Source organism: Gossypium arboreum, chromosome 11, assembly GCF_025698485.1.
Source record: "Gossypium arboreum isolate Shixiya-1 chromosome 11, ASM2569848v2, whole genome shotgun sequence".
Lineage (NCBI taxonomy): Eukaryota > Viridiplantae > Streptophyta > Magnoliopsida > Malvales > Malvaceae > Gossypium > Gossypium arboreum.
The window spans coordinates 130816197-130831285 of NC_069080.1; the positions used below are offsets into that span (position 1 = coordinate 130816197).

Here is a 15089-nt window from a genome sequence, read left to right on the forward strand (position 1 = left end):
AATTTAACATAGGGCATGTTTGAGTGTTGGGCTATTAATTGGGTCATGTTTTGAGCTTATTACTCTCCTAAATTTTGGACTTTTGTTCCAACAATTAATCAACTTTTAAATACGTCTAATGGTTGAATTAAACAAATTTAAATTATCGATTACAAAAGAACATAAAAACTTATTAAACTAATTTATTTTTTTCTTATTGTATGTAATTCTTCCTTTTCAAATCTATACTTATTATAAAATCTCTTATTAAATTGATGTCACTTTATAAAATAAACTGTATTATATTTACAATATTTTTATCATTTTATATATTTTATATAGAAAATAAATATATATAATAAGATTTAAACTCATCTCTTTAATTTAAAAAAATCATGTCTCTTTAAATTTTTTAGATTTTTATGTTACCATTCAATCAAAACATCATTTATTGTTTATCTATTATTTTTATTAATATATTTATTATATGGTTTAATTTTTCACCCAACCTATCAACCAAAATTCACTATTCATATATGAAAATTTCAAAACATATATATTTTTTAATTTTTATATTTTTAGATTTAAACTTAAATAAAATAAATTTAATTAATAAATACAAATTAAATCCAGATCGTGCCTACACAAGATTGGGCCTACCAAGCTGCTTAATCCTTCAAGTATAAATAAGGTCCTATAATTATTAAATATTAAAAATAATTTTATTTTTAATGATATTTATATTTTAAAGCCAACTAATTGAAATTAATTTATTGATAATTCAAGTAGAGCTTAGCTCTCCTAAATGGAAAAAATCTCTTCCAGACACAACCGAAAGACAAGTCAACTATTTCTGCACTATCAAATAATATATTATAAAAATATTTCAATTTTTTTTTGAAGGTAACAATATTTCAGTTACTATTCATATATATATATATATATATAGCAAGTTGGAATGTAAAACTTTTGCAAGTCAATAGACATTCTCAAGCTATCACCCTGATATTAATTAGTTCATTTATCATATCATTGCCCTCTTTTGTTAAATACTAGTTCAAAAGATTGAGGAATAAATCTGATTTTATTTTGGATTCATTTTCTACCGTGCTTTGGACATCGTGGATTTTGTATAAATTTTGTGTAAAAGTTTATTGAATGTATTTGAATCTATTCATTAAATAACAGTTTTATGAGAGAGAGTAAATTATATTGTAAAGATTATTGAGGGTGTTTGATGCCCAAGTTCTTGAGGGGGATTTGGAGTTTGTATTCTAGTTTTTTGGTACAAATATGAGATCTCTATACTTGAGGAGTGATGGAGTGTGAATCATTTGTTGTATCCGTGTTTAAAGATAACGAAATTACTCACTAAACTAGACTTCACAAACATAGGAAAATCAAACTGTGTAAATAAACCTCTGTGTTATTTTTATTTTATTTGCACGATTTTTCTCAATACTACAATCAAGTACTTTCATTATAGTTTTATATTTCAGCAAATAAACAACATGAAGTAACAAGCTCCAATTTAAAATCAATTTAAAAATACTTGAAAGAAAATTTGTTTATATACAGACAATATTTCAACCTTTCTTATGAAATTAATTTTTCTAATATTATATCAAATATTAAAAAAAATAGTCAACTCAAATTGAATATGAGTATGTAATTAATTTCTCAAATTAAATTTTGACCCTATTCATAAATATTTAGTTTTTTTTTCTGAATAAACATTTTCGGCTTCAACGTACAAGTATGGGACCTCCCATGCAAGATATTTTAACAACTTGCTAATATAATAAAGTATTTTCATTTGGAAAGTCATACAAAACATCCAGAAACAGTACAATAATTGAACATTTTTCATATCTCAAACTAAAGTGTCCACTCTACCTCTCTTTTTCCATTTTTCTCCATAGGCGGCCGGATGATTTTCTTCCTCTTGCTTTTTGATTCATTTTCAAAGAAACTTCCCAAAATTTCATGGTCTAATATCTTTATGAAAAACCCAATCTTTCAATCCATTTTTTGTTCATTCAAATCAAGCAAAAAGGAGCTCTAGTATCCCTCTCCAAAAATCCTCCAACATGTTCATACATCGACTCCTTTTTGCTTCAATATTCATAGTGTGTTGCCTCACAACGCTTACAAATGGAGCTACACTTCCAAATGATGAAGGTAATTCATAATATTACTCTAGAAAGCAGCTTAATTTGCTTAATTATTTCTTTTAATAAATTTCAGTACCTTTTTTCTTTTGTTATAGTGGAAGCTTTGAGAAGTATTGGTAAAACATTGGGGAAGACAGACTGGAACTTTGATATTAATCCATGCGATCAAGGTGATACTTGGTTGAACCAATCCACACGTTATTATGCTAATAATGTTACTTGTGATTGCTCCTTCAACAATAACACTACCTGCCATGTCATTCACATGTAAGTATAATGAAAATTTATCCATCATTGAGTTGTGACCAAACTATTGATAGATTTGTTCATGGATTATATATAATTTTATTAAGTATCTCATCTAAAGTTTACTAAAAGTGAGAGACGCTTTATACAAATATCAGATAGAGATATATAATTTGGTCTTTGAAATTGTCCATTTGTACTTAGTTGGTCCTTAAAACTTTTTTGAACTTAGTTAATCCCTGAACATGTATTTCATCAATTAGGTTAGTCTTTCTACACTAGCACCATTTGTTTGTGCTACTGTGACATTTTAGCCAGAGATGAACTTAGAAATTTTTTTTTAGAGAAGGCCGAAATTTAATTTTAGAAAAAATTAAAAGACTTAAATAAATTTTTTTTCATTTTAAGAGGTTGGGACACCTACCAATCTCCTTAACTATCTCTCTAACTATGTCCCTATTTCTAGTCAATCTAGTAGTACCACGTAGTAACCTCTCAAACATAATTTATATTTTTAGTTTATGTTTACCATATGGCAAAAACTATAATAATTAGATTACAAATTTTAAATTAAAAACAAGAAGATTAAATTTTAATTTTTAAAATAAAGAGATTAAATCTCAAATTTTATAAAAAACGAGTAACTGCATATAATATGTTATTCAATAGACCTTGTTAATATGTTTTAGGGTTAAAAGAGGTTGTGAGACTATATGTTTAATTTTGGTTAGCAACCTCAATTAAATCTTTTGTCTTTGTTCAAGATTTCCTTTTTTAGAATGGGTTATGACGACTTTTAAAATTTAAAACATATATAAATGTTAAATGTTAAATAATAGCTTAATTTATTTATTTATATACTACATAAAGCTTTTAATTTTTGGGGGCTCAATATAAAGCTGTCAAATTATGACTTACTTTATCTTTGACTGGATAATGAATTTATGAGAGCTACTTGCTTGCACAATTTTATCTAATTCTTTTAAAAAATGCCAATAGGTTTGGTTGTGATGTGATGTGATTAATAAATTAACAACAACCAATTCTATATAATTACAATCTTTAATGATTTTATAGGTAAATAAAGTATTAAAATTATTTTATTATTCAATTTTTACTGCAATAAATGTCAAATCAAAGTCCATGAAATGAGCTGACAGGATTGGCAAGTGGATGAGAAGGTAGTACAATTAATTTAAGAGCCACTGCTGCCTATTCAATGGAATCGACCATCGCATGTCGGTCCAACCTTTTGTTGGCGGCCAATGTCTCTCTCTTTGAAAAATGCCTTAACAAGATACTATTCAATTTTAACCTTTTACTTTATTGTTAATATATATACACTTATAGTTGTTTGAATCAAAATTAAATAGATCAATTCAATCGATTAAATTATTTATTTAGATAATAATATTAAATTGATTGACTCAAGATTCAATATATTTCGTTTGAATTAATTTTTTATTTTATTAGTTTAATTAGATCATATAAATTAATTAAATTGAGAAATTAATAACTTTACTAAGTCAGCGATGACCTAATTCTAAAAATTTTGAACAGTCGTAGCATATGATTTTATGTATTTAATATTTTATTTAAATAATATATTTATACTTATTGTAATTGGTTTTTTAATACATTAATTGAAATGTTGAACATAATTTATATATATTAATTTATTTAACAATTTAAATATAATAAGAAAAATGTTCGAATTATAAGTAGAATATTTATATTATATTAAAAATGATATATTTTAAATTGATAATTTTAATAATAATAAAATTAAAAATCATAATTAAAATATTTGTATTATATTTATATTCGATATACAATATAATTTTATTTTATTAATTCAAAATAATATTATTCAAATAATAACCAACATATGTGTGTATATATATATATATATATATATACATACTCGCTTTTTATTCTCTGACTAATATAAATGTTCTTTTAATAGCTTAATTATTTAGATTTTTCCTTTTGCTTGGGATCCAGTGTAGAAGTAGGTAGGATCTTCGCTCCATTACTTAAATAAAGTTATTATTTTTTAATCTCTTAGAATTTAAAAATTTTAATTTAAATATTTTAATCCTTAACTAAATAAAAAATGCTTAAGATTTTTTTTTACTTTCAAAAGAATCTCAAATCTTTTTATATTAAAATATTTTAATTTCTTAAAATATTTATTAAAACCAATCCAATAATTAATTCTTCAGTTTACTATTTTAAACAAGGTTAAAATGTTAAAAAGGTATGACTTCTGATTACCGGGTTTTTACTACTAGACCAAACAGATATTGATTCTGAATGTGAATTTTTTTATTATAGATTTTAGCAACAGACCCCTAACTTAGTTTTTGTATCAGATTACTTAAGGCACAAAATCTCGCTGGTACTCTCCCACTAAACTTGACAAGTCTCCCTTTCTTGCAAGAAATGTAAGCACATTTCAAGTGTTCCTCTATTATGATATATATAAATGAAGATTACTTGTTTTTCATCAACTATATATATCTACTAATTTGTTGTTTTAAAACTACTATTACAGTGACCTAACTCGCAACTATCTTAGTGGCACCATTCCTTCAGAATGGGGTTCTGCTACCCGACTCGTCAGCATGTATGTTTTCTCCTACTTTCTCTTTCATGGTTGTATGTATATATCTTTCATTGTTATGGAATAATTTCTCGTAACTACAATATGTACGCATGTATATGTAAATGCTGCTAAATGCAAAAGATTTGTTGTATTCCAGTTCACTTCTTGGAAATCGATTAACAGGTTCAATCCCAAGAGAGCTAGCAAATCTCAAAAATCTTACCAGCTTGTGAGTTATATTATAGCAATTTCTTTTATAGTTTTATATAAATTTTTTCCATTTTTTAATGAATGTCTAGTGGATAATTAAATTTATTTATTGAAACATCATTGTGTAGAGTCCTTGAGAACAATCGTCTTTCAGGAACTTTGCCTGCAGCACTAGGGAATCTACCCAAAATTGAGCGATTGTAAGAGAGACTTTTTTGTTTCTTTTTAATTCAATCTGAATTTCATTTCATTACATGCGGTTTTTTTATTATATAAATTATTTAATATCTATTTACTGGTTTCTTCAGGCATCTTAGTTCCAACAATTTTACTGGTGAAATACCTGAAATGTTTGCTAGCCTGACTTCATTGAAGCAATTGTAAGCAATTCTAATTTCCATATACAAATGAATATTTTATATATCTCATGTCTGAATATATCTTCAAATAAAGTTCTTATTATACATATCATTTGGAATTTTTAATATATTTTATATGATATAGTTATGATAATTTTGTTCTCTCAACAGTCGGATTAGTGACAACAACTTTACAGGACAGATTCCTGACTTCATATTCCGAAATTGGACAAATCTTGAAGAGATGTGAGAATTGTAATTATAAGATTTTGATGCATTTTGTAAATCTATATTTTCATTAGAAATATTTTTATTTTATTAATCAATTAAATGAATTCATCTTTCCTAATGACAGATATATAGAGGCAAGTGGTTTGAGTGGGCCAATTCCATCCATTAATGCTACTTTAGAAAACTTAAAATACATGTAAGCTCCAACGACCTTAAAAGGTCGTGACAATATTCATTACATAAAAATAAACACAACTTAATTTCTTATTTATGTTTGTATATGGTTCTTGATATTGTTTTACAGAATAATTAGTGACTTGAATGGAGCTGATACAACTTTTTCACAATTGCTCATCGATGCCACTTTGCCTAAATTGGATAGATTGTAAGCATGAACTCTGAAATAAAGCAAAGATTTTTTGATGTTATTAGATATTATGGAGTTCTAAAAAAATAATGGAATTATTTTGTGATTGAATTATAGGATGTTGAGGAGTTGCAATCTCATTGGAGAGATACCTGTTTCTTTTGGGACATTTACATCCATAAAGATATTGTAAGTAATTACACTTTCTTTTGAGAGGTTCAAGTTCAGTTTGATTGTAGACTTATGTGTGGTTTAATACTCGTTTTACAAATTTTCTTGCAGAGATCTCAGCTTTAATAGACTTAGTGGAAAAATTCCAGATGAGCTTTCTAATCTTGATTTCGATAATATGTAAGGATATGGCTTTTAGTTGTAGTGTGTAAATTGCATTTTCTTTGTTTATATACTCATTTGGATTTTATTAGGTTCTTAAATGGAAACAATTTTAATGGATCAGTCCCTCAATGGATACTCGAAACAAGAGAAAAAGTGTAAGATTCTCTTTCTTATTTAAATGCTCAATCCCATTGATTATATGCTTAACAAGTTTGATTAACCAAAATCAAAATTATTGCACAGAGATAGTTAATTACTATTTATTTATTCTCCTACACTAATTAGTAATCAAGGATTTGATCTCTCGTTGAGTATAGAATAATTTTATAACTTGTGGCCGGCATTTATCTTCTTAGTCAACATAAAAATAAAAAGGATTAATCAGTGAGTTGCTCCTGTAGATATTGAAAATAATATTCTGAATGCAGGGATCTTTCTTATAACAACTTCACAAACACAGGTGTATCAGATTGCCGACAAAATAGCGTGTACGATAACTTCCTCATCCAACTTCATTACTGGATCTTTCTTATAGAATATCAATAATTTTTTTGTTATAATTTTTCCTCCATTATCGACCTGTAGGAACTTGTTCTCAAGCATTGCAAGAGTCAAAAACACGTAAGTATTAAGACAACAACAATCATTAAACTAAGTCTTTGTCTTTCATCTAACTTTATAATTGTTTTATCAGGGGAATTGTTCCATGTTTGACAAGCCAAATTACCTGCACATCAGAACGTAAGTATTTATATTTGATGCACTAATAATATAACTCAATTATTTTGTTCAAACTGTTGTTGATTGTTATTTCCTCAGCTTTGCACTTTGTCCATATAAACTGTGGAGGGAGAGAAATAACTGTTAATGACACCACTTATGAAGCCGATTACGATGGAGCCGGGCCTTCGACATTTTACCGAAGTACCAACTGGGCATTTAGCAGCACCGGAATTTTTCTAAGCGATGACCGCCCCGACGACATCTTAGTTTTGGATAATAGACAAGTTTCTGTCGATGGCGATGAAAAACAACTCTACGAAAGTGCAAGGCTTGCGCCTAGCTCTTTGACATACTATGCATTTTGTCTCGCCAATGCAACTTACACAGTAAACCTCCATTTCGCTGAGATTCAGTTCACTAATGATCGAAATTATAGCAGCTTGGGGAGACGCATATTTGATGTTTACATTCAGGTATATTTTTAGTATCATTCTTGCTAGTATGTTATCCTGATTCTGTTAAGAGTGTCGAAATTTATATATATACATACACAAATATTGATTTACAACATGTGCTTACATGGAAAGTAGTGTTAAATGGAAGGGATAATAATTGCAGGGAAAGCAGGAGCTGAAGGATTTCAATATTGAAGAAGAAGCTGGAGGGGCAGGCATACCAAAAGTAAAAAACTTTACTGTAAATGTAACGGATAGCACTTTGGAGATCCGTTTCCAGTGGGCCGGGAAAGGGACAACTTCTATACCGGAGAGAAGCATTTACGGTCCTCTTATCTCAGCAATATCTATTTTAGATCCTAGTAAGTTTTCAATGCAACTGACTCTTTTTTTGTTATAGCACACCTATATATAATGCTTCCAACAAAGATTTTCATGTCATCTTTGCTACTAATTGCTATAAGAAAATGTTTCCAAACAGCTTATAAACCTCCATCAGAAAGCGACGGTGGTATTGCGACAGCTGCAGTGGTCGGTATTGTGGGCGGAGCAATGTTTGCTGCTTTGCTGATTTTAGGCATCCTTTGGTGGAAGGGCTGTTTAAGACAGAAGAGAACTTTGGAACAAGGTATTTAGGCAGAATATCATTGTACTCTGTTGCATACAATAGTCGCGCAACGTCTTTATTTTACGGTTTTCCGTTCTTTTTTATATTGATATTCGTCACAATTGATATGTTATGCGACTAAAAACACGTTTGTGATTGCAATTTAAACCCTGCCATCCCTTATAATAGGATTAACATGTTCCACAGATCTAAAAGGTATAGAGTTGCAGACAACTTCCTTTACCTTAAGGCAAATTAAAGCTGCTACAAACGATTTTCATGCTTCTAATAAGATCGGAGAAGGTGGTTTTGGTCCCGTTTACAAGGTAATCATATGCAACACTTCCTGTAGGTAAATTGTTCATTATAGAACCTGGTAATCATTGTCTTCTTTTTCATTTCAAACGCAGGGTACTCTAGCAGACGGCACAGTGATTGCTGTGAAGCAGCTATCAGCTCGATCGAAACAGGGAAACCGTGAGTTTGTGACCGAGATTGGCATGATTTCAGCTCTACAACACCCTCATCTTGTAAAGTTGTACGGATGTTGCATTGAAGGAAATCAATTGATGCTTATATACGAGTACCTGGAAAACAACAGCCTTGCTCGGGCATTATTTGGTACAAACCCCATACAAATGTCTATTTGTTCTAACATGAATGTGAAGTATGTGAAAATGTGTTTGTGTATTTGTGTATCTGAGCTACTCCTTTTTATTTTGGTAATGAAAAGGGCCACAAGAATCTCAGTTGACATTAGACTGGCCAACAAGAATGAAGATCTGCATTGGTATAGCTAGAGGGTTAGCTTACCTCCATGAGGAATCAAGGTTGAAGATTGTGCATAGAGACATAAAGGCCACTAATGTGTTGCTTGATAAGAATCTAAACCCTAAAATATCCGACTTCGGTTTGGCCAAGCTTGATGAAGAAGATAATACCCACATTAGTACCCGAGTTGCAGGAACTTAGTAAGTCTCTTTTCAGATTCATTCTCAAATTGATGTCAACCTATAAGAAGCTGTATTTAATTGATGATGTTAAATTTGCAGTGGCTATATGGCTCCTGAGTATGCATTGCATGGCCATTTGACAGAGAAAGCGGATGTTTATAGTTTTGGGATAGTGGCTCTCGAAATTGTTAGTGGGAGGTGCAACACTAGAAGCCGCCCAAAGCAAGAACCTTTCATTCTCCTTGAATGGGTAAATTAAGTTCTCATTCTTTCTTCCATTAGGAATTTGAATGTGGCAATTAAATTTTGTGTGTTTTATAGGCTCATGTTTTGAAGGAGAATGGGAGCTTGTTGGAATTAGTCGATACAAGGATTGGCTCAGATTGCAACATAGATGAAGTGATGGCAATGATCAACATTGCACTATTGTGCACAAATCCCACTTCTTCAGCTAGGCCTTTAATGTCTTCGGTAGTGAGCATGCTTGAAGGCAGGGCTGAAGTTCAGGAATACCTCACTGATTCAAGCATTTCTTCTAATCGTCAAATGAGTGCAGAGATTATGAAAAAGTTGTATCGGAAACTTGAAGAAGATGATACAAATGTTAGCCAAACAAGGAGTATGTTAGCTGATGGGCCATGGACCAATTCTTCTACATCTGCTGCTGATCTTTATCCAGTTAGTTTGACTTCTGGATATTGGCAGAATAGAGAATCCACAAATTAGAAAAAAATTTGTATAATTCTCTTGTTTGGTTTTTCCCCAGAAAATTCGTATTCCTTTGAAACCAAGGCTTAATTAGCACATTTGATTCAGTCAAAAACCAAAAGTCACATTCAATAATTTTGACATTCGAAATACTAAAATTATAAGTCAACTATGATTAAATGTGTATTTTGATTTTATGCAATTTTATACATAAAATTTTGATTTGATACAGTTCTGGTAAATTATTTACACAATTATTGATTAAAATCATTTTATGTTTATATATTGCATTCATGAATAATTATATTTATCCAATATAAAAATAAATTGATGTATTTATTTTTTTAAATGTGCCTATGATTAAATCAAAATTTAAAATTTAAATATACATTTGAACCACAATTAGGGTTTCACGTGTATAATTACACATTAGATCAAAATTCATGTATACAATTACACATTAAATCACAATTTATATATAATTTTAATATTTATCTTTTTTAACTTTTCTTATTATCAAACTTCAACCTTGTTCAAAAAAACCGAGGCTTTTGGTTCTTGAACAGGAAATGTTGAAGATGTTGAAATGCCCGGTGGGTTCAATTACATTAATATATAACATCCTAGAAAGGATGCCTCAGGTAACTGGGAAATCCAAAACCTTTCTACTCTTTTGAGTCATGTTGGTGTCGATGAGACTATATAGTGACCAAAAATTTAATTATATTCATTATTTGAAGTAATTAATAGCATTATAAAATATAGAAATTAAATTATATTTAAATTTAAATTCAAATAATCTTGTAAAATGAAAAAGAAAAAAGGAGCATGAGTAGGTGTCCACGGTGACCTTTTATATATATAAGTATATAGATGCTAACTTTATCGAATAAAAATAAAATATAAAAATATTAAATACAAAAATGACATTTAAAATTTTTGAGAGTATTCTGTATTTTAAATAAATAAAAAAGTCTTTAATTCAAATTAGGTTGGTGTAGGCAAAATTTTTTATTGAAATTTCATTGGAATTGATATATGAATACATTTAATTTTTAATTAAAAATATTTTTGTTTAAATATATATAGATAGAAGTAAAAAAAAAAATAAGGAGCTAGATTTTGATTGATAGAAAAGAAAAGTATTCCATCATTATAGGAATATCTAAGAAATATAATTTTGCTACTGTTGGTGATAAAATTTGATTTGTTTCTAAAATTTGAATTTCCTTTTGAATTTTTAGTTAATTAACTTGAATAATAAATTAAATTAATGTGAATATTTCCTAAATTTTAATAGTTTTGAGAATGTACAAATTAATCTCTTTAAAAATTATAAAAATTCAAAATTATCTTTGGAAATTCAAAATATTATATGAAATATATTTTCTAAAATTTAATTTGATTTGATTTAGACCTTAGTCGTGGAAGATACCAAATTGTTAAATTACTGACCCATGTCCTTGTCTAGAATTATTATAACAGTTGGCTACTCACCGTCTTCCTGCTATAAAGTTGTCAGGTCATTTGTTTCAACTAGCTTTTTGTCAAAGGTCCCTATCCCTGTCCTTTCACTTGAGTCGGTGGAATTAAATCATGCACTAGAATTAATTGGGTTAATAAGTCTTGAATCAGTCAATATTTAGAATTTTTTTATAATTTGATAAATAAAATATTCTATTTAACAATAAAACAACTAATTTAACCTCATTTCATTAAATACCGATGCGACACAGAACCTTTTTCATAGGCTATCATCTCTAAGAAATTTCCTACTTTCGTACTTTAATACCTTTATGAAAACCCAATCTTTCAACCCCTTTTTTATTCATTCATACCATAAAATATTCCTTTAATATGTTGTTTTTGGGTCAATATTTATAGTTTCTTGCCTTACAACGAGTTACACGGCGAAAGATGATACAGTAGTTTCATTTGCATGGATGCCTCGCTGCCTCCACCCGGGGAAGTCAAGGAAAAAATTTTAGAGTATCGAAATTAATTTGTTTATATTTTTATAAATTTTTAAAAGATTAAATTAAAATTTTATTATTTTTAAGGAGATAAAGTATAATTTTATCTTTAATAATTTAAAATTTTAAAAATTTAAAAGATTAAAATGATAAATTTTTATTTTAAGGAGGGACTACTAGTATCCTAAATTAGCCTTTGATTTAAAGCTTAATTTGCTTGATTCTTTTTGTTAATGTTATTTTTTCATATAATATTAAATTTAATCTTTAATGTTTACATATTTTATTAATTTAATTTTTATAATTAAATTTGATCTTTAAAAGAAATGTCAAATTTAACTATCAATACTTTTAAAAAATTTAGAATTAATTTTTAATAAAAATATTGACTAGAATATTAAAATTTTAAATTTAAAACTCACATAACAATCTAGGTATAGTTCATTAAATTCCTATACAATATGATAAAAGCATTTTCATTTACCAAGCCATACGAAAACATCCAATCACAGTACAATAATTGAACCTTTGTTTTAGAGTTCACTTTACCTCTCTTTTTTCTTTTATTTTCCATAGGCAGTCAAATCAATTTCATCTAAAAGAAATTTCCAACTTCCTTTTAGAAAATTATTTTCCCAACTTTCATATATAGTCTACATCTCAAACAAAATTCCAACTCTCATAGTCCAATATATTTATGAAAACCCAATCTTTCACCCCATTTTTTGTTCATTCATATCAATCCAAAAGGAAAAAAAGCTCTTGAATTTCAATCAGAAAATATTCCTTTAATATGTTGTTTCTTCGACTTGTTTTGGGGTCAATATTCATAGTTTGTTGCCTTACGACGCTTACAAATGGAGCTACACTTGCCCAAGATGAAGGTAACTCATAATATTAAGCTTCCATCCTTAATTTGATCATTTCTTTTAGTAAATTTCTCTCTTTGGTTTCTTGTTACAGTGGAAGCTTTGAAAAGGATTGGTAAAACATTGGGGAAGAAAGGGTGGAACTTTGGTTTTGATCCATGCAGTCAACACCATAGTTGGGTAGATCAATCCACACGTTATTATGCTAATAATGTTACATGTGATTGGTCCTTCAACAGTAACACTATCTGTCATGTGGTTCGCATGTAAGTATATACATGTATATATGCATATATATCTTCCTTGAAAAGAAAATTTATGCAGTATGTCCAAATTTGTTTAGTTCGTGGATTATATGATTTTTTAATCATATGATTTAATTTTATTAAGAAAAGTACATGAAATTTGAGATTTAATAAATATGAAATGATATCATTTGAGCGTACTCTATTACATATACATATAATTATCATGTTTAAGATATGATATAATTATCATGTTTAAGATATGATATTATACGATCAATTTGTTCTATAACCAACAATAGTTATTTATTAAAATTTTGAATGTTATATTAATAATGAGCCAACAAATATCTAAATCAACTAAAGAAATCACAGTCCAAATACCTATTATCAAAATTTATCAATCTAAACATGACAATTTTATTTTATTTTTAGTCATCAGTGCTACACCCAACTATTACTAGTCCAAACATTCTTAAAAAATTGCCTCAACATGTGCCATGAGTAGTGATGTTTTTAAGTGTCATTGTGGTTATTTTTTGAGGTGCTTTGATGCTTTCCTTGGTGTGTTCGTATCCTGATTGGCTATGGGTGCTGTGGTTTTTGTATCAGATTTAATTTTATTGCAAGGAGTGTTTATTATGCAGAAGGTTTAGTTCGGTGTTGTCTTAGTAGGTATTGTTAAGATGGGTGTCATGTTTCCTTCGAATCTTCCTTTACAATAAAATTTCATTGGTTTAGAAAAGAAATTTTAAGATTTAGATTATATTTGAATTTTTTAACTTTAAATTTAAAATTATAATATATTAATGATAATGAGTAAGATTTAGATTGTATTTTTCATAGTTTCTTAATTTAATTTTATTTATTAAAAGATATTTTTATTTAATAAAATCTATATAAAATTTTAAAATTTATTGCAACAATATCTTAACTAAATTTTATTATTTCTATTTCACCTAAAATAGAACTAATTTTAGTAAAATTTAAGACAAGAGGGTATTATAAAAATAAATTAATAAAGAGTGTACTTTTTATTTTATGGGTATCATTATAAATGAAAATTAACTATAATAAACTTGATTGTTATAGTAAAATATAATTGTTAAAGAGAAAACTAACTATATACGATACAAATCGAACTAAAAGTTACTCAACTTAAATATAATTTAATGTGGTAATGCTAGTTTAATGTTATTATCTATGTTTTTCTGATAAGGACTTACATGCATTACACTTTTTTCTTGTTTAAAAGATAATTGAAAAGAAATTTTAATTTTTTTATTATAAAAATTAGTATATAGGTGTTGATGGATTAAAAATATTGAAATTTAATTTAAACTTGGTTCAAACAAAATTGTATGTTTATTAATATTAGGTCTAATTTTGGTTAGTATATATTTTAGGATTAAAGAAAATTATAATTAAGGATTCGAACTCCAATTTGAACGTAGAATATATTTAAAATTTATGGTTACTTTCTATTTTTTTAATGGACTTATAAAATGAATTATTAAGTAGATGATTTGAGGAAAAAATAATAGCCTAATTAAATAATTTATATATTAGATAAAGTTTTTAATTAGTACGTTATAGTAGGAAGTGGATAACAAGTAGAGCTGATCATGGGTTGGGCGGCTCGGCCCGAAGGTCCGTCCGAAAATGAGAGAGTTTGAGTAAAAATATAAACTCGAAAAATAAGTTTAAACAAAAAAAATAAAACTCATTTAAAAAATTTTATTTAAGCCCGGCCGATCATCATCTCTAATAACAAGATGGTACAATTAATTTAAGAACCACTGTCTATTAAATGGAATCGCCATCACACGTCGGTCCAACCTTTTGTTGGCCGCCAATGTCATTTAATTCCCCTCCCTCTCTAGCTTTTGCAAATTGCGTTCACAAATAAATTATTTTTTGAGTTAAAATTTAATTTTATTAATTATTAAATTAAAATTTTATACATTATAGAAAATTTAAATGAATTTTTTATTTTAAAAGGTCGGAATCATTGTCAACTCCGAAACAATAGTGTTCATGATATAT

General features: G+C 27.9%; 1 protein-coding gene and 1 long non-coding RNA gene across 2 annotated transcripts; both read left to right on the forward strand.

Moving 5' to 3' along the window:
• The first annotated feature begins 1788 nt into the window (after nt 1-1788).
• On the forward strand, nt 1789-10136 carry LOC108483071 (probable leucine-rich repeat receptor-like serine/threonine-protein kinase At3g14840). Its single transcript, XM_017786269.2, has 24 exons — nt 1789-2160; nt 2249-2420; nt 4775-4846; nt 4957-5028; nt 5165-5236; nt 5346-5417; nt 5526-5597; nt 5748-5822; nt 5932-6003; nt 6112-6192; nt 6292-6363; nt 6457-6525; nt 6600-6665; nt 6939-6998; nt 7096-7131; nt 7205-7251; nt 7330-7706; nt 7852-8050; nt 8170-8316; nt 8503-8621; nt 8706-8916; nt 9029-9266; nt 9348-9498; nt 9570-10136. The coding sequence occupies exons 1-24, from the start codon at nt 2070-2072 to the stop codon at nt 9972-9974; spliced, it is 3048 nt and encodes a 1015-aa protein (XP_017641758.1). The 5' UTR covers nt 1789-2069; the 3' UTR covers nt 9975-10136.
• Nucleotides 10137-12509: 2373 nt separating this feature from the next.
• Nucleotides 12510-13264, forward strand: LOC128283682 (uncharacterized). Its single transcript, XR_008274086.1, has 2 exons — nt 12510-12813; nt 12893-13264. It is a non-coding gene; the product is annotated as an uncharacterized LOC128283682 (long non-coding RNA).
• Nucleotides 13265-15089: the final 1825 nt, after the last annotated feature.

Coding starts and splice junctions, on each gene's coding strand:
- LOC108483071 (XM_017786269.2), top strand. CDS start 2,070: ATGTTCATACATCGACTCCTTTTTGCTTCAATATTCATAGTGTGTTGC. Junction 5,418..5,525: donor CTACCCAAAATTGAGCGATT/GTAAGAGAGACT, acceptor TGGTTTCTTCAG/GCATCTTAGTTCCAACAATT. Junction 8,917..9,028: donor CCTTGCTCGGGCATTATTTG/GTACAAACCCCA, acceptor GGTAATGAAAAG/GGCCACAAGAATCTCAGTTG.